Genomic DNA, 20,934 nt, shown 5'->3' with positions numbered 1-20,934 from the left:
TGTCATATATAAGTGAATGGAGAAGAGGAGAAAGAGGAAAGAAGCTCCATTGTGAATGAGACTTTAGTTCCACATTAGGAGTTTCAAGGCATATTGGTTGATTTATATTGATTTACATGCATTGATGATGTGAACAAGTGCATGTGGAGAGGCTCTCTATCATGCGTGGGTGCACAGGGGAGGTGTAAATCTAGGGTCTGGATTGCACTTAATCAAGTTGACTAGTATGCGAGCACGACCTGTGCACGTCGAACGTCGTACCAATTAAAACAAAATTTACCCAAGTGGAACAACTAACATTTTGCTATATATTTTTGTTTCTTATTTAAGTGTGTAATAGATACATTAAATTATAGATTAATATAGTATTTAAACTGTCGAGTGAAACGTTAGAGTTTCACAACTCGGTGAGTAACGATCATTAATCGATCATTAACGATGCCTATTGGTCTGAGCTCCTATATAAGAAGGTTGCGATCACAAGAAAATGACATATATAGAAAGGTAAAGCTCTCCACCTACGTTCCTCCTCCTCCTCCTCTATTGTGCTTATCTTGGTTGGCAGAATATCCATGATAGCAGTCGGGTACTTCATAATTCGCTGTGACCACCAGTACTTGGTGTGCATCACGGTTAACCGTTTTATCCTAGGAAACAAACGACTCAAAAAATCTTGAAGCATAGCCGGAGGTGTGATGAATCTATTTTAAGGAAATTATGTCCATCATAGGCCTCGGTCCTCTTCCCTACTCAGCCGCTTCGTTCGCTTGGTCACTCTACTTGCTTGGGCTACTCTGTCACTCGAGCTATCCTACCTTCTATTGTTAGGCTACTCTACCCGGTCAGTCACTTTGTGACTCGGTCGATCTGGCCACTCAACGTCATTACCCGGTCAGTTGCTCTGCCCAGTCAAACACTCGGCTTGATTTGTGACGGGACCACACTACCCAGATGGTTGATCTGCCTGCTTGGCCTCATTACCTGGTCGGTTGCTCTATCCGGTCGGACACTCAGCCAGATTTGCGACTCGGCCGCACTACCCACTTGGCAGCTCTGCCACTCGGTCACTCTACCCGATCAGCTAGTCTACCCGCTCGGTCGATATGCCCGTTGGCCGAACTGCCCGCTCGACCGTTCTGCTACTAGGCTACTTTGCCCGCTCAACCACTTTGTCAGCTTTGCCACTTGGCTACTCTGCCCACTCAACCACTCTGTCTGCTGGGCCATTATAAAGTCTACACTCAGCACTTGGCAGAAATCAGCTCCCACTAGTAGCCAGAGATTATTAGCTCAGGTTTTCTTAATAGATAAGCTGAATTTAATTTGGTGTATTTAAATTCGTCTAATTCCCTAAAATCTCTGACAAATTGTCTAACAATCTTGAAACATAATTGATTTTGTTGAGATAGCCACATAACAAAGTGTTGAGGTGTAACAGACTCAACACACCAAGGTCCCCTCTGCCCCGATTGGAAATGTACCAATCAACCATGAGGAAAGGCCAAAGAAGTTCACTAGAGTGGACTTCAGGTGATCTTGCATAAGATCCACTCAAAAGGGATGGTTCTAAATGAAACCTTCTAGGTGGCTACTATCATTAAGAAACTGCCTCCTGGCTGTAAAGACTTCAAGAACTATCTAAAGCACAAGTAAAAGGAGATGAATATGGAGGAACTCATTGATAGACTTCGCATCAAAGAAGACAAAAAAAGTTTAGAGAGAAAGTTGTTCTCTCAAGCTACTATGAAAGCCAATGTGGTTAAGAATAGTCAAAACTCAAAACGGAAGAACCTCAAGTCTTCCAAGATAGGACCCAGAGGAGGCATTAGTAAGAAATTTTTTGGGAAGTACTTTAACTATGGTCGATTCAGTCAAAAATCTTCGGAATGCAGAAAGCCGAAGAAGAAGCAGGAGGCCAACTTGAACAAGGGACCAGAAATGAATGACCTCTACTTTATTGTCTTTAAACTGAACCTGGTTGGTTTAAATCCATGGAAATGGTGGATTGATACTGGAGCCACCAGACATGTCTGCTGCAATAAGGAGATACTCCACAACTTTAAAGAAGTCAATAGAGACAAGCTGTTCATGGGGAACTCATCAACCTCGAACATCATAGGCCAAGAAAATGTGGTGCTGAAGATAACCTCAGGCAAGGAGCTTAATCTGAACAATATGTTGTATGTTCTAAAGATTCGGAAGAATCTTGTGTCCAAATCACTGTTAAGCAAGCATGACTTTCATATTATTTTTTATTCAGACAGAGTTGTACTGTCTAAGAATGGAATCTTTGTAGGAAGGAGCTATGTATCTGATGGACTATCTAAGCTCAATATAATGTCTATTAGGCCTAAGATAAATAAAGATGAAAGTTCTTCCACTTATATACTTGAGTCTTCATGTTTATGGCATGGTAGATTAGGACATGTTAATTACGATGTGTTGCATAGATTAATAAATATGCAAAGCATACCTACATTCCACATTGACCCAAAATACAAGTGTTATATTTATGTTGAAGTGAAAATGACAAGGTCATCCTTTCAACATGTTGAGAGAAATAACAAACTATTTGGGCTAATTCACACCAACGTGTGTGACCTCAAAGGTACACAATACGTGGTGGGAATAAATACATTACTTTTATAGATAATAATATAAAATATTCTTATGTGTATCTTCTCAAAAGCAAGGATGCAACTATAGGGAAATTTGCTCTTTATAAGAATAAGGTTGAAAACCAACTTAATAAAAAAGATTAAGGAAGTTCAAAGTGACCGAGACAGTGAATATGTATCACCATTTGCTAAGTTGTGTGTTGAACATGGGATCAGACACGAAGTAACAGCTCCTTATACTCCTCAGCAAAATTGAGTTACTGATGAAAAGAATCAAACTCTAAAAGAGATGATAAATGTTCTTCTATTGAGCCATGGATTGTCAGAGTTCATGTGGGGAGAAGCTGTATTAACATCTAATTATCTTTTAAATAAGGTGCCCTTATGAGTTTTGGAATGGAAGACAACTGTCCAATAAATATTTATGAATATGGGGATATCTTGCCAAAGTTTTGGAGCCTGTTCCGAAAAAAATTAAGATATGACCAAAAACTATTGATTGCATATTTATTAGATATACATATAATAGCAGTGCGTATCAATTTTTTATATATGAGTCACAAATACTGGATATACACAAGAACTTGATAATAGAATAGAGAAATACTTTATTTTTCGAGCATGTGTTTCTGTGTAAGATCCAAGAGGAAGCTAACTCCTCCAAATGGGAATATAAAACACAAGGTGAAGATGATGAGGAACTAGTTGAGGTTAAGTTTATACGGAGTAAAAGAGCTCGAGTAGAAAAATCTTATGGATTGAATTTTATCACTTTCATTTTAAAAAGTGAACCCCGTAGTTACTCAAAAGTAGTATATTCTTTTGATAGACCTCATTGGAGAGAGGAAATTACATCTAAGATAGAATCTATCTTACAAAATCACACTTAAGAATTTATGGATCTTCCTCCGGGAAGTAAACCACTAGGCTACAAGTGGATCTTCAAGAAGAAAATAAAGTTAGATGACACAATTAATAAATATAAGACTAGATTGGTAATCAAAGGATATCGACAATGAGAAGGACTTGATTATACGTATTCTCTAGTGTCGAGAATAACTTCCATTAGAGTATTATTGGTTATAGTTGCTATATGAAATCTCGAAATACATCAGATGAATGTAATATAGCCTTTCTAAATAGGGATTTAGAAGAGAAAATCTACATAGAGCAACCTGAGGGGTTTTCTATACCAGGATAGGAAAACAATGTTTGTAGATTGGTGAAATTGCTATACGGCTTAAAACAAGTATCAAAGCAGTGACATAAGAAATTTGACAATGTCATTAAGGAATGTGGATTCAAAATTAATGAGTGTGATAAATGTGTCTACATAAAAGCCACAGAGAATGACTACGTCATCTTGTGTCTATATGTAAATGACATACTTATCATTAGGAGTGATGATAAGATAATTAAATCCACTAAGGAAATATTAAACTCAAGATTTGACATGAAAGACATGGGTCTAGCTGATGTGATTCTAAGAATCAAAATTCTTAGAATAACAGAATGACTTGCTCTTAGTTAGTCTCATTACATAGACAAGATTCTTGAGAAATTCACTAAGGGTGATACTGTATTGGCACGAATGCTGATATATACGAGTCAACATCTATTGAAAAATCAAGGTGAAAGTATCTCTCAGTAGAGTATTCTCTAGTAATTGAAAGCCTTATGTACCTGATGAATTGTACACGACCAGACCTGGCCTATGCAGTAAATAAACTGAGTAGATACATGAGTAATCCTAGTGTTAAACACTGGAAAGAGATAATAAGAGTACTGAAGTATTTGAGTTATACTCCTGAATATAGACTACACTATATGAAATATCGTGTTGTGATCGAAGGATACAGTGATGCAAGTTGGATATCTAACATAAAAGACTCTAAGTCTACGAGTGAATATGTATTCACTCTGTGGGGTGCAGTCATTTCCTGAAAATCTTCTAAGCAAACAGTAATAGCCAGATCCACGATGGAATTTGAGTTTGTAGCTCTTGACAAATGTGGTGAGGCTGAATGGCTACGACAATTCTTAGAAGGTATTCCAAGATGATCAAAACTTGTCATACGTTACAATAGTATGTATACATTATAATAGTCAATCAACAATCGGTCGGGCACATAGACATATGTATAATGGTATATCTAGACATATATGTTGTAGACATAATACCATGATACAACTACTCTCAACAGGAGTTATCATTGTTGATTATGTGAAGTGCAAGGATAACCTAGTTGATGCGTTAACCAAGGGGTTAAATAAAGAGTTAGTTGCAAGCTCATCGTGAGGGATGGGCTTGATGCCGATGAGAAATGTTGGTGCAAAGGAAACCTAACCTATGTAGACTGGAGATCCTAAGAACTAAGTTTAAAGGGATAACCTAATTGTACCGACAAAGTTACTCATTGTAGGAGAACAACCTAATGAATCAGTGAATGATGGAGGTTGAGCACATAGCTCTTAATAATCCAAGGAGAGTAATGTGGAATATGTTGGTGCAATTTGCACTAATGATCTAACTCAGATTTTGATGAATAATAAGGGGATTAAATGTAACGCCCGCCCCTCTTGCTAGTAGGGCGGGGTTACTTTACTACTACTTGCGGAAACATTCATACATATTAAAATTTCTCTCTAAAGTAAAACAGTAGAAGTATCATGAAATCATGTGGAACATTAACATAAATAAGCTTAGTTCATGTCAATATAAAAAAAAATAGCATAAGCAGGTCTTTTATTTGTCATAGCCGAGCCACCACCACACACATCTCTTGCCTCTCCTGCGGCTCCCCTAGTTCATCCATTCTTTGTCCTTATCTGTGATATAAGGAAAGTAAGCTATAAGCACACAGGCTTAGTAAGATTCTTTCCTACTCACAAAAACCATATATCAAAGCATAATCACATAAGCATATGACGATGGAAACATAATCATCTAACATCATATTGTGAAAACAAAGCATCATATCATATCATCTCATAAAGATCATCATGCTATATCATATCATAAATCATAAGAGTATCATGTCATATAAATCATAAGGGCATAGCATATCATAAAGAAATATCATGATGTGTCATATCATCAATAAAAGAACATCATGTCATATAAATCATAAAAGTATATCATACCAAAAATCATAAGAGCATCATGTCATATAAATCATAAGGCATATCATATCATATCATAAATCATATCATGCAAGATGTCTTTTAAAACATGTGTCATGTCATATGCAAGATGTCTTAAAACATATCATATAGTACTTGAACATAATATCATCATGAGGGCCCGGCTTGTACCACATATATACATAAATGTGTGCAATCCCTAGGACAGGGTAGCTAGCCCCGAACCTACTAGGGATCTAGGTCCGTACTACGACCGTCGACCTAGGGGCGTACTAAGGAGTCCATCCCTTTACTAGACCCGTTCATAGTCCGTCGGCCTAGGGGTGCTTATAGAGCCCACCCTTGGTACAAGCCATACAAAGTAAAATAGTATATCATGATTCATGTCATAACATAGTATATCATATCTTATCATATCATGAAGAGTCCTCTTAGTCCCCAAGGGGAAGCAACTCTTAGGCCTTCACTTATCATATCATAAAGAGTGCTTCTAATCCCAACAAAAAGGGAAGCAACTCTTAGGCCTTTGCTTATCATATCATAAAACATACATACTTAGGCACATAGCACATCATAAGAGACGTTATCATGCATGGATCACAAGCATACATAAATGAGCATATTATTTGTCATATCATAAAGCATGCATACTTGAGCACATAGCACATCATAAGAGACATTATCATGCATGGTTCATAGGTATACATAAATGAACACATCACCTATCATAAAAAAGACATAATCATGCATGGAATCAGTAAATAACATCTCTTAATTCGTAACGTAGCATGTGAGGCATATCTAGGCTCCTAAACCCATCATGGTCGAAAGTTCAAGAGTATGAACTTAAACTCTAAACAACATACAAGCATAAGAATCTCATGTTAACTTCATATCATATCATAAGGAAAGTCATAAGCATGTTAATCCAATTTTTAAGCTTTCCTAGGTCTTGATCCTTATCATGGCTGAAAGTTCATGAAGAAAGAAAATAAGCTCCAAACAACATACAAGCATAAATATCAAGCTAACTTCACATCACATCATAAGGAAAGTCATAATCATGTTAATCCAATTTTTTAAGCTTTCCTAGGTCTCTAATTTGATCATGGCCGAAAGTTCATGAAGAAGAAAAATAAGCTCTAAACAACATACAAGCATGAATATCAAGCTAATTTCATATCATATCATAAGGGGATCCATGAGCATGCTAGATTTAATTTTAAGCTTCCTTGAACCCTAGTAATGTTCATGGCCGAAAGTTTCATGAAGAGGGAAAATAAGCTCTAACAACATACAAGCATGAATATCAAGCTAAATTCATATCATATCATAAGGGGATCCATGAGCATGCTAGATTTAATTTTAAGCTTCCTTGAACCCTAGTAATGTTCATGGCCGAAAGTTTCATGAAGAGGAAAATCAAGCTCTAAACAACATACAAGCATAAATATCTAGCTAAATTCATATCATATTATAAGGGGATCCATGAGCATGCTAGATTTAATTTTAAGCTTCTTTGAACCCTAGAGATGATCATGGCTGAAAGTTTCATGAAGAGAAAAGTCAAGCTCTAAACAACATACAAGCATAAATATCTAGCTACATTCATATCATATCATAAGGGGATCCATGAGCATGCTAGATTTACTTTTAAGCTTCTTTGAACCCTAGAAATGTTCATGGCCGAAAGTTTCATGAAGAGGAAAATCAAGCTCTAAACAACATACAAGCATAAATATCTAGCTACATTCATATCATATCATAAGGGGATCCATGAGCATGCTAGATTTAATTTTAAGCTTCTTTGAACCCTAGAAATGTTCATGGCTGAAACTTTATAAAGAAGAAGATCAAGCTCTAAACAACATACAAGCATAAATATTTAGCTAAATTCATAAGGGGATCCATGAGCATGCTAGATTTAATTTTAAGCTTCTTTGAACCCTAGAAATGTTCATGGCCGAAACTTTATAAAGAAGAAGATCAAGCTCTAAACAACAAACAAGCATAGATATTTAGCTAAATTCATATCATATCATAAGGGGATCCATGAGCATGCTAGATTTAATTTTAAGCTTCTTTGAACCCTAGAAATGTTCATGGCCGAAACTTTATAAAGAAGAAGATCAAGCTCTAAACAACATACAAGCATAAATATCTAGCTAAATTTATATCATATCATAAGGGGATCCATGAGCATGCTAGATTTAATTTTAAGCTTCCTTGAACCCTAGTAATGATCATGGCCGTAACTTCAAGGAAGTGATCCTAGGTTTTTAAGCATTCTAACCTCATGGAAAATACGTAAACAACTTGTACCACAGGTCAGGGGATACTTACTTCCTTTCGCTTATTGTTCCTAAAGAAAGTGGTACCCTTGTGAGGAGGAAGAAGGAGCTTCTCTTCCTAGTTCTCCCTTTTGTTTTCTCTTTCTTGTAAGGAGTAAACCTTGAGACTCCTTCTTAGGAATTAGTTTTCTTAGAGAGAAAACCTTAGCTTGGATTTTGGAAATGAGGGAGAGAGAGGTTTAGGTTTCGGTGGAGAAGGAAGGAGGAGGAGGAAGGAGGAGGAGGAAGAAGAAGAAGGAAGAATTAACTAATTTTCTTTCCCTTTTCTTCTCTCATTCCTATTTATTCTCATGTAAATGAAACATGTCCTCATTCATCCCCTTAACTCCTCTATCTCTTCACTCTCTTAATTCCCACGAAATTAGAGGAAAAGAAGGAAGGAAGGCAACTTGGCTTTTGCTTGCTTCTTTCCTTAACCAAGAGGAAGAGGAGGTAAGCTACTTGATTTTCTCTTGTTCCTTTACTTAACTATATTCTTACTTTTAACTACAATTTCCATTCTTTTCTATTCATATATCATTCATTACCCTAGTGGTTATCATCCCCAATTTAACTCTATCATTTGTGGGAGGTTCAAGGTTCAAACCTTAACCTCACTTTCTTTTTATTTCATTTTGGTTTCTATTTCCATTCCTCTTTTTATTTTATTCTAAAAGAAGAATACACATAGGTATAGCTTATCATTTCGTGGGTGTTACGTTAAAGTTAGAGTGTTTTATGGTTTAATTGCTTTACCAAGTGTGCAGGAGTTGACGGGTCTAGAGAACTTGACACCAGGCTAAAATTGGGCTAGTTCCACTGGATCCGATAGCTAGTGCGAAGTCTAAATAGGCCTACGGGACCTGATATTTGGGAGAAAGTCTGGTTAGGCCCGCATGACCTAACAACCAGTCAAAGTCCAGTTGGGTCTGTGGACTTGACAACCAGGGAAAGACCTGGTGGGTTAAAAGATAAGTCAAGCCACTGTAGTTGGTAAGTAAGAGGTAAGCAACTGGAGGAGAGATCCAGTGAGGACACGTTCTCGGTTGAGAGAACTGTTGGCGTCGGTCCAGCTTAGGTCCATTTGGGAAACCTAAGCTGAGACTTTAACTAGATCCTGGTCTCGATGAGATAGGATCTAATTTCTACTTCTATTTTATTAATATTGTACTAACTCTATTTTACAGGATAAATATATTGTTATTTGCCTGGACTAACTCCTTTTTACAGGAATTCAAAGGCTGAAAAGAGGGAGTCCGAGCGTCCGGAAGGGATTTGAGAGCCCAGAGTCTGAGCGACCGGAGCAGGTCTGGGCGCTCGGACCAGCCTCGCCCGCGCAATCCGGGCGCCCGGAGCGTCAGAACCAGAAAAATTATCTCGAATCTAAGTTGGAGCGCGTCAATTGAGCCCACGTCAAAGGTCCAGGCACCTGGATGGGGTCTTGGCACCCAAAAGTGGATAAACTTCGTGGATAAAGTTTCAATGAGAGATCGCCATGTCAGTAATAGTCCAGACACTCTGAGGGGTTCCAGGCACTAGGATTGAGCTTATATAAGGGCCTTCGACCAGCAACTTCATAACATCAACTACTACAAGTTTCATTCTTGCGTGCTGCTCCGAAAAGGCTCCGACGACACCAAAAGGCTGCTCCGAAGTTCAAAGAACGAGAGATTTCAATTTCCATTCTGTTTGTCAGTAATAACTAATTTCAGTTCTTGTACTCAATATTTGTAACTAATTATTTGAACTAATAGTGATTGTTTAACGAAAGCGATCGACGATCGTGGGCCTTAAAGTACGAGTCGTCACAGGTTCTGAAACAAATAAAATCATTTATGTTAGCGTTGTTTTCTATTTTCTTTATTCCGATCTGTAACTATTTTTAACTCTCGATTTTTGACGAACGTTATTCATCCTCCCCCTCTAGCAACTTTACGATTCTACAGAATACTTTTAAGAGATCACCTATGTGAGAAAGAAGTGGGGTCGCTTCGAAAAGAATTAGAGACACAATTCTTAGGACTTCTCACAAAACCAAGTGTGTTCCTAGCCAAGAATGAATACACTCATGAGAACTGAGTTGTATCAGTGAGAGTCTTGGGTGAGATATGTCAATGTTTACATAGACCGTAGAACAGTTAAAGGATATCGCGTCTACTGTCAACTAGTAAGTAAACAGATCCTCATAAGGAAAGGTTCAAAGGGTAAAACCTACCTGTCCTATACGCAGGGGGTGCAAATTTAGGCCCCGAATTGTATTGAACCAAGTTGACTCATATACGAGCACGACTTGCAAGCATCGAATGTTGGACCGATAGAGGCAAAATTTATCCAAGTGGAACAACCAATATTTTACCACATAAATCATTTTGCTACTTATTTAAGTGTGTAACTGATGCATTAAATTACAGATTAATGTTGTATTTAAATGGCTGAATGAAACGTTGTCATTTCACAACTCAATGAGTAATGATCATTAATTGATCATTAATGCTGTCTATTGGTTTGAGTTCCTATATAAGGAGGCTGCAATCACAGGTAAATGACACACACAGAAAGCTGAAGCTCTCCACCTACGTTACCCCTCCTCGTCCTTTGTCGTGCTTATCTTGCTTGGCAGAATACACGTGATAGCAGTCGGGTACTTCTCAATTCGTCATGACCATCAGTGCTTAATGTGCATCATGATTACCTGTTGTATCCTGGAAAATAGATGACCTGACAAAACCTCGAAGCACAACCGGAAGTGGGGTGAATCTATTTCAAGGAAACTACGTCCATCGCAGGCCTCAGTCCTCTTCACCCACTCGGCCGCTTGGTCACTCTACCTGCTCGAGCTGCTCTGTCGCTCGGGCTATCCTGCCTTTTACTGTTAGGCTGCTCTACTTGGTCAGTCGCTCTACAACTTGATCGATCTGCTCACTAGGTCTCATTACCCGGTCGGTTGCTCTGCCTGTTCGGACACTCGGAACTGATCTGTGACTCGATCGCACTACCCAGACGGTCGATCTACTCACTCAGCCTCACTACCTGGTCGATTGCTCTGCCCAGTCGAACACTCGGCCAGATCTGCAACTCAGCCACATTGCCCACTTGGCAGCTCTGCCAGTTGGTCGCTCGACCCGATCAGCTGCTCTATCCACTCAACTGATCTGCTTGCTCGATCGTTCTACTACTAGGTTGCTTTATCCGTTCAACCGCTCTGCCAGCTTTACTACTTGACTATTTTACTGCTCGATCGTTCTGTTTGCTAGGCCATTGTGATGAATTAATTAAATTTAAATATAATAAATTTAATTTAATTTATATGTCGAGATGACTTAGTTGATAATCTTCAATGATTTCTACCATATATTAGTTATAATTTGAGTTGATTCGTGCTTATCTAAATCTATAAATAAGTTTATACTAAAACTCACTTATAACCTCAAACATATAAGATTCAATCATAATCGGTAAATTGTTTTGATAGACTCTCCAAACTGTAATCACGTAGTCTAATATTAATTTCATCCCATATTTAATTTGCTAACAAGTTTTTTTTAAATAATTTTTTAAAGAGAAAAAAACTATTTGTAAAATTCTATATTTATTTTTCGAGATTTTAATTGTACTTCAAGTCAATGACTGGGGGTTCGACACGAGGTATTTTTTTTTAAAAAAAATGTGATTGGATAAATATGATAAATAAATGCGTACTTTTTTTATGTATTTTAAATTTTGCACGTGAAAAAAAAAGTGAATGTTACTCTTTTCGCAATTAAAATTTAATTAATTCACAATATACATTGTGGAATGTTTACTATAAAAACGTAAGGATTAGATGGCCTCGATGCTTCCCTCTGTTTCCTCTCTTGATTGCTCTGCTTCCTCCCATGGCCCTGCCGGAGCTGTCGCCGGAGGAGGAGGAGCAGGCGTGCTACCTGGCGCTGCAGCTCTCCTCCGCTGCTGTCCTTCCCATGGTTCTCAAGACGGCCATCGAGCTCGGCCTCCTCGAGATGCTGGTGGAAGCCGGACCGACGGCCGCGCTGAGCTCCGAGGACCTTGCCACCCGCTTGCCGACCACCAACCCGTCGGCCGCGGACATTATCGAGCGCATCCTCCGGTTGCTCGCAGCTAACGGCGTCGTCGACTGCGCCGCCGACGGCGGCCGCCGGAAGTACTCCGCCGCTCCAATTTGCAAGTACTTGGTTCCAAACGACGACAGCGGCACGATGGCTAATCTAGTCCTGCTTAATCAGGATCCAGTCGTGATCGACATGTGGTACGATATATAATTTGCAAAAAATTTCATTTAACGCCCTAAATTATAATAAATACTAATGATACCCTGCAAAATTTACAAAGTAAAAATAAAATAAAACACTTTAATTTAAGTATAAAAGATAACTTTTCAGATTTCCGTGGTGATTTCAATTTTCAGGCGCTATTTGACGGACTCCATCTTGAACGGCGGCCACCCGGTGATGGCGGCGTTCGGCATGACGTCGTTCGAGTACCTAGGCCGAGATCCTCGGTTCAAGAAGGTGTTCAACGACGCCATGAAGGGCGCCTCCTCGCTCGTCATGAAGAACATACTGCGCCGCTACGACGGCTTCGCCGACGTGCAGGTGCTTGTCGACGTCGGCGGAAACACCGGTCGCAACCTCGACCTCATCACCTCCTTCTACCCCCACATCCACGGCATCAACTTCGACCTCCCTCACGTCGTCGCTGACGCGCCGGCCCTCACCCGAGTGGAGCACTGCGGCGGAGACATGTTCGAAGCCGTTCCCGCCGGCGACGCCATCATGTTAAAGGTCAATCGATTCAACAGTGATAACATATAGCGATATCTGTTCGATTGGCTAACACTTGAACAACTGCAGTGGACTCTTCATGATTGGAGCGACGAGCACTGCGTGAAGATACTTAAGAACTGCTCGAAGGCGCTGCCGGCGGAGAAAGGTAAAGTGGTGGTGTTCGAGTACGTTGTTCCGGCGGTGCCAGAAGCAACGCCAGAAGCCAAATCCATTTTCCAGCTGGACCTGTGCATGGTGGCCTACAGCGTGGGCGGAAAAGAGAGAACAGTGGAGGAGTTCAGGGCGCTGGCGAAGGAAGCAGGATTCTATGGATTCAACGCTCTTCCTGTGTTCGCCGGCACTTGGGTCTTGGAGTTCATCAAGTAGATCAATTGTTCCTTCTGTTTGCTTTCAAATAAGAATTCCATGGATGGATGATCATCAGTGTTTAGGAAATGAATCAGTGGGATTTAATACTAAAATCGTGCATTTTATTTAGCAGTTTGTTTGTTTCGAATGTTTTTTTTTTTATTTGCTCATAGAGTAAATTTGAAATACAATTTATACAATTCAAAAATTGATTTCTAAATATTTATTCATTAGAATTCCAAATTTTGATTCTTTTAATACACTACTACCACAATCCAAGGATGTCGCCCATGTAGCAGCTATGAAAGCATTGATAGTGCATGCCTGTGTAGCTTACCTAACATTTATGTTTTAACAGTTATAAAACCGTAGTCACTACAATTATATAGCAACTATGAAACCATAGTTGCTATAATTATGTAACAGCTTAGTTATAACAACTACAAAATCATAACTGTTATAATTATATAACAAATATGGGATGGTCGCTGCTATAATTTTCCTCTGGTTCAGAATTTAGGTAAGAAATATATGCGAGAAATAATAATAGGAACATTATAGTACTAGAGAGTAGTAGTTGGGTAATTGTATGGATGGAGTGCCCTTTTGATTAAAAAAAAATAAAAGTGGGCGGCATCTATATGATCAGTGTGCATTGATAGAGGGGGTGAATATCGTCTATCTTTCTTTTTTATTTCTTCGTTCATTCGTTTGTCTTTCTATTAAAGTTAGTATGCAATTGAATAATAATAAATAAAATAGAAAGAAAGATTCATGGATTTACTTGGTTCCCAACTCCCTAAGATCAGTACGTCTAAGGCATAATCATAGGACACGTTCATCCACTAGCGGTCTTCTTTTCAAAAGTTTTCCAAAGGAGGAGAAACATGTCTACAACTTGCAATAAAAAATATAAACAAAATGTCGTCAGTCGGTCCAGAAGTTTTGAGTACCTCGCACTCTTCCTAGTGCTTCCCCGGTCGCACGAGCAGAGCCTTCTCATCTTTTGAGTGCAGAGTCGAAGACCGTAGAGTAGAGAATTGATGTTCATGAATGTAGAGTCTTCATCTCCTTTATAGAGTTGGATCAGATCTTTATCTAGATCAACTTTTATTTGAATGAAGTTATATCTTGATCAAGCCTTATCTTTATCCATATCATCTGACTTATCTTTATTCTTATCCTCATCCAAATAAGAAAGTTGAGCATGATCTTTTTCCACAATAGCTTCTAGTAAGTACCTTGGGTTGATTTCGATATGATTAGCCAAATTAAGTTGGGTTTTATTTATTTTTGATGTCTTGTGTCTAAATGTGCAGAAGCTTAGGAACACAAGAAGTTAAACAAAAGATACACCGGGTGAGAAGGATGGCACGGGAAATGAGTCGATAGGCTTGGTGCATCCGAGGGATGAGAAGCTGCGGAAGAGTACACTGGTTGAGTGAGAAGGATGCGCGCGATGGTCTAAGGGATGAGAATCTAGAAAGGAAGACTGCTCGAGAAGAAAATCGGTGTTAGGTTCGGGTGAGCTTGATGATAACTCATTTATTTGACACATCCTTTTGCTTGATATTGGATGATTTTGAGCTAATTACATTTGTTAATTGACAAAAAATAGATTGTTTACAAATTGAGAATTATTTTGAGCTAAATTATATATCTAGCTTCTTTTAATTCATGATATTATTCTCACGATTTGCATTTGGTCTTGTAGGACATTTAAGTGGATCCAAATTGGTATATGACTAAGGCACAAACAAGTTTGGTTTAACCAACTTGATGAAGAAGTTCAACCAAATCTATTCAACCCATCATAAGGAGTTTATCTCTTGAGCTTAACCTAAGTCAAATCCTCCTTAACAAAACCCTAAAATCTCCATTGAACTAGTGACAAACCAGATTTTAAATCTGGTTCCAATCTAGGTATAAAATGTAGATTTTTCGTGGATGAACAATGGCTCAGGTTACTGTTCATCCACGATTTCTTCATCTGCAGCCCCCAATTCCATTTCAGATCATTTTCTCAAGTGAAGACGTCAGTGAGGGAGTTTCAAGACAGCTACTGGACCATTTCCCGACTAGTTGGAAGCTCGCCAGAAAGAGGATTCGATGACAAGTGTGCTACTATCGGAGATTTCTATTTTGGCACTGTTGGAGGCATTCCTCTGATCTGATGGTTCCTCTTCTCATCAGCGAACATTGGAGGCATTCTTCCAGTGTTACTAAGTTCATTCTGATGACTTTTCACTCATCATCAGATCCCCTTTTGGAGCAGAAGTTTGGATTGGCAGATTCCAGTTGTGTGTTTTAGTTTTGATTTGATTCTCACATTCATCATTGGAGAGGTCTCTGTGGTGAAGATTACAAGCTTTGGATTGATTCAAAGTTCATAAGTTACTTGTTCTTCTTTTCTGACGACTGGAGTTGGGTGGTTTCATCTCCGACCTCTTGTGTGATGACAAGAGTGTGACGTTTGTGTAGTTTGGTTGCGAGTTTGGATTGGTTTCTTTTATTTACTATTTTTTTTAGTTTAGAACAGATTTCGTTGATGTTGGTTGAATTTAATTTCATAGTTAGATTTCTTATATGTCTTACTCTTTCTTTTCATAGTTAGATGTTGTGCTCTTACTTATTGCTTTCATTGTTTAGTTTTTGTATTTCCTCTTGCGCAAACTAACCGTGTAGAAAAGAAAGGGAATTGGGGGTGACCTAGCTATCCAACCCCCCTTCTAACCGGCCACCGATCCCCTACAAAATCTACATATTCAGGAGCAGAAATCTACAGAAACATGTAATGTGTAGAAACATATAAACGCAGGATTGTGTATCAAGGTGTATCAAAAATCAGGAACAACATTTAAACAAGTGAGAAGTTTAAGTGAAGCTCTGTAATGTGCAGAAATAAATGGGATTCTTGCCTTCCCATGACCTCTACAAACTCTGAAAAGAGAAAATTCAGAAACTACAAATCCTGAAACTTAATCAATGAGTTAGCAATTGAACAAATGAAGGTTGTGGGCAGTGAACGAAGGGCAGAAATAAAAAGGATAGGTATCTCAAATGGTGAAATATTACTCTATTTAAGAAGTATTTTTGAGTTTAATCTAAGATTTGAAAAGAAAAAAATGGAGACAAGGGTAGTAATTTGGTACAAGAACAGAAATGAAGTGAGGGCAGAAATGCAGAAATGTGCAGGAATTGCAAAAGGCTTAAAGCTGACCAATGCACTAATGATGTACTACTTTTTAAATGGACATCAAGTGTTGAGAAAATTAAATGTGATAAGTGAGATCATATTAGAGAAGGCAGAGTATTCAATCCTGAAAGAGAAGCAGTTTACAAAATGCTGAAATGCAGAAATCTGTAGATTTAGGAGCAGGAAGTTATTAGAGTGTGTAATGCTCTTTTTGATTGGAAGGAATTGAAGGGAAAGCTAATTGTGATTGAATGTTAAGAAGATAGTCTTTTGGAGGTTAAAGTTCAATGTTTGGCCCAAAATTCAAAGAAGATCAGAAAAGAAAGAAATGCAGAAATTCCTACTAATGGAGCATCACTGCCAAGCTGTTTCTGTGCCAATTTCGGAAAATGAGTTATGACAAGATAGAGTTGCTAAAACCTGGAAATTTTTGGAGGATGAATTGATAAGGATCTTAAGAAGCTAGATGAAAAGGAATTGAAATTTTTGGTTGCTCAAGGATGACTAGTTGACACAAAGTCAGGAAGCTGTACAGAAAATTTAGAACCTGCACCTTACTATGTGGATTGGTGTTTAGAGACATCGGTTCACCCAAAAATTGAAATCCTGCTATTGTTTTAGTATTGTTAAATGTTGATCTTGCTTCATCAGAGTTTACAAGATTTTTAGACTGAGAATTGGATAGGAATCAGAAACACAAAGATGGAAACTGAAAACTGAAAAAACCAATTATGCAGTTTGTTTTTTGTTACTGAATTTTTGATTTCTTGATGAGTTTAAGTGTCCGAGACTGAAAAAATTTTAAGTGTGGGGGAAGTATAGTGTTTGGAAAGTAGTAAAAATTCTCTCCGTGAGTCAAATTCTGAAACTTATATGTGTCAAGCTGAATTCTGATTTTGAACAGAAATTCACTGGATGAGTGGCAATTGGAGTTCAGTATTTGTTAGCTGGTAATAGAATTAAAGAAAGATGGAAATTTCAGTAACTAGAACTATGAATCTGGAATGTATTGGAAGTGATCTCAGCAGTACACATTTCAAAACCTATTTTGAACAATTGGACTCTGATACTAATTTTAAAACCTGTTTTCAAGTTGCATAAAGAATGAAAACGGAAATGCAATGGCAAGAAAATTTGCAACTGATGTATCAAATTTGTACCTAAATCTGGGGGCAGCCCTTAAATCATTTATGAATTCAAGAGAAACTCTGTGATTTTCAGTAACAAATGGTGTTCCCTTCTTTCCTGGTCTTCCACAATTGATTTGTATAGATTTTTTATTTCAGAACCTGCTAAAATGTAAAAACTGCTGAATGTAATTGTGAAGCTATTTGGAATCAGATCAATGGAAAATGAGGACTGGAATTTAATTTGGTGAGTACAATTTTATTTAAGAAGTACATTAAAATGTCTTGTAAGCTTTAGTGAGAGTGATGAAGGCAAAAGAAGTAACTTGGCACGTTGCTGAAAGTGTTTGGTGGAAAAGAGAGCTGATGGAATTGGAAAATGTTTGTATTTGATGTCATTTGAAAAGAGACAATGCCACATACAACAAAGGAATAGCTACAAGTGAAATCGAGGGGAAGAAGATGGAATTTTAAGTGTGAGTACAGTGACAAAACAGAATGAAAGGAAGCTGAAATTGTTCTCTGTGCAGAAATTGTATCAACATTCTTATTGATTCTTCTTATTTGAAAGGAATTGAAGGAAAGATAAATTTGATGGAATGATAAATAAGATAGTATATTGAGATTTAAACTGCAAGGATTGGTCAGGAATTCCAAGGAAATCAGTAGAAGTGAAATTGAAACCATTAACTTCAGAAATTCAGCATTGTGTGTTGCAAATCTGGAAAGAATTAAATGTAGGAATTCCACGGTAATGAAAAGTTTGTAAAATTCTCTTTAAGTTGAACGACATTAAGTTGGATTTAATGAAAATGAGTGCATAAGAAGTATCACCAATGTCGTGGAATGCAGTAAAGTGCAGTGTGAAGCAGAATTGTGAAACTCAAAAGCTGGAAATGGAAACTGTCTACATTAGTGAAAGTTATGCCAAACTACAAATTGATTTTTATGAGTTGTAACCCATTGAATTCAAGCTATTATTGATTGAGTGTTAATTAAAAAGCTTGGTTTGAGGGTCTAGGAAGATCAATCTAAACTGAAACTAAATAGAAATACAGAATTCCAAAAATTGTGTGGTTTTCAACTCTGTTGGAATCAATCTGTAGGATCTAAATCACAACTGAAATGTACTTCTAGTTTCACAAGGAATGAGTGAAGGTGTACCAATTTTTATCATCAGCTCTTAAAATAGTTAAGAAAAGTAGTGAGGATCTTGCATTATATGAAACAAATGGTGTTTCATTTCCTTCCATGCCATTTCAAACTTAAGTTGACAGAATCTTGAAGTATCAAATTGCTGAAATTGAAATCAATAGGGCTGGTTGTCAAAACAGTGAGGTTTGAGCTGTGGCAACTGGATCAATCACTATGGATCAGAATTCAAGATTCAAGTGGTGAGCACCAGTCCACTTATGAAGCAGTCAAATTGAGACATTAGTGTTACGCTCCGCAAGTGTACGGAAATGTCGCAAGTAATATAAAAGATTATCGTATCCACAAGCACTGGAATAAGCACTAGAAATGTCTCAATGCGAATTAGCTAAACAACTATCCAAATGTTTCAAATGCAAAGTGAAGGTAAACAAATATAATATTAAAGATCAGCAAACAATGGTTTAGTGTTTTGGGTTATGATAAAGGGAGATTCTAGGAGTTTCGGTTTCTTTGTAAGATTTCTTGAATGTAAATGGTTCACCAATTCTTATCCCTCAATTGCCAAACACTTGTAGAAAGTTACCGGTTCTCTCTTGCAATAGATAACCGGCTTAGGACTGAGAAATGTATCTAAATATGATCAATTAGATGTGAACCTACGTTGTCCTTACACAGAAGCACACCTATTACTATGCCTTCCTCGGATATCAACATAGAAGCCCACAACTTATTAATCTATCAAGATACAAGAAACTAATCACAAGATCCATCCTACTCTCTTGAATATTCCTATTTCCTCTTCAAGATTATCTCTCAAACGTCCTTACACGGGCTTGCACCTGTCACGTGGATCCCTCGGATGATCGAGTGAGAGTTTATCTTTACAAAGTCCACAAGAAATCCAAACAATCAATCAAGAATGAGACTTAAGCACAAATCACCATTAATCATTCAAGATCTAATCGATACAAGCAAGACAATGTCATTGAAACAAGAAAATGACAAATCCACAAGAGATTACATCAATCCATCATACAAATACTCTCTCAATCCTAGAATACAAGATCTACTCCATGAATCGAGGAAGAATACAAGCATTTCTTAAATCCCCCAATCCAAGAAACCAAGAAAAGGGGGAAAGAGAAAACTTATCTATGAAGAAGCCTCGTCTTCGGATCCAATCCTCGCTCCGGAGTCGAAAATCGTCAAGAACTCCCTTAGAATCGCCCAGAAATCCTCCCAAGAATGGGAGGAAACCACCAAATCTTGCCTTCTCCCAAAGGGGGAGAGATCCCCTTTCAATTCATGAAGGAAGGTTTAAATAGAGGAGGAAATCGGGCGCCACACGGCCCCACAACACGGCCGTGTGAGATTCACACGGCCATGTCCAGTTCCTTCTCTGCCAAAGTTGCACGGCCGTGTGACTCCACACGGCCAGGACCCTTCTGCTCTCTGGAAATGCTACACGGCTGTGTGGTGCACACGGTCACCACCTGCTTGGCCTCTGGAAATCTCACACGGACGTGTGATGCACACGGCCACCACCTGCTTGGCCTCTGGAAACCTCACACGGCCGTGTAGATCCACACGGCCATGTAAGGCATCTGCTCTGATTTCTTCAAATCAAGACACGACCGTGTGAGATTCACACGGCCATGCCCTCTTCCCTTCCTATTAAGACTACACGGCCATGTGTGGTACACGGCCTGATGCTCTCTCTCCTTTCAATTTCTTCTAAGCTTGCCCGAGGATGCACAATCTTCACCAATTTCGACTCCTGTGTACAGAAAATGCACAAAAAGCAGATCTCCGAACCAAAAGAGTAAATATGCTAAAAGAAAAGCTGGAAGTATAAAAATGCATAGATCAAGCATGCTCAAAGTATGTAAATGTACGTAAAAACATGCATAAAAGAGTATATAATCTACGCACATCAATTAGTTATGAAGAAATGAAGAAAATTATAATTACTTGATACTACAAGCAGTGAATAATGAAATTGAGAAAAAAAAAGTGTGGAAACAGTTTGATATAGAATCTATTTGGATTAAATCTGTTGGTTTCAATCACCTCTGGAATCATTTTCCAGCTAATCAAGAAAGAAGTATTAATTGTAAATGCAGAAAAGTGAATGGGAGATCAAGAGTTCAAGTTGGAATCTGTCAAAGCAGTGATGAAGGCAATAGCTGAAATGTTAGGGTTGTATCAATTTAA

At 38.2% G+C, this 20,934-nt stretch overlaps 1 protein-coding gene across 1 annotated transcript; it reads left to right on the top strand.

Annotated features, from left to right (window-relative positions):
* Window positions 1–11,916: 11,916 nt before the first annotated feature.
* On the top strand, window positions 11,917–13,371 carry LOC122001810 (caffeic acid 3-O-methyltransferase-like). Its single transcript, XM_042556750.1, has 3 exons — window positions 11,917–12,356; window positions 12,516–12,891; window positions 12,961–13,371. The coding sequence occupies exons 1-3, from the start codon at window positions 11,968–11,970 to the stop codon at window positions 13,258–13,260; spliced, it is 1,065 nt and encodes a 354-aa protein (XP_042412684.1). The 5' UTR covers window positions 11,917–11,967; the 3' UTR covers window positions 13,261–13,371.
* The last annotated feature ends 7,563 nt before the right edge of the window (window positions 13,372–20,934 follow it).

This window comes from Zingiber officinale, chromosome 7A (assembly GCF_018446385.1).
Source record: "Zingiber officinale cultivar Zhangliang chromosome 7A, Zo_v1.1, whole genome shotgun sequence".
Taxonomy (NCBI): domain Eukaryota; kingdom Viridiplantae; phylum Streptophyta; class Magnoliopsida; order Zingiberales; family Zingiberaceae; genus Zingiber; species Zingiber officinale.
Note: the sequence above shows the minus strand (reverse complement) of the source record. Positions and strands in the feature narration are given on the sequence as shown.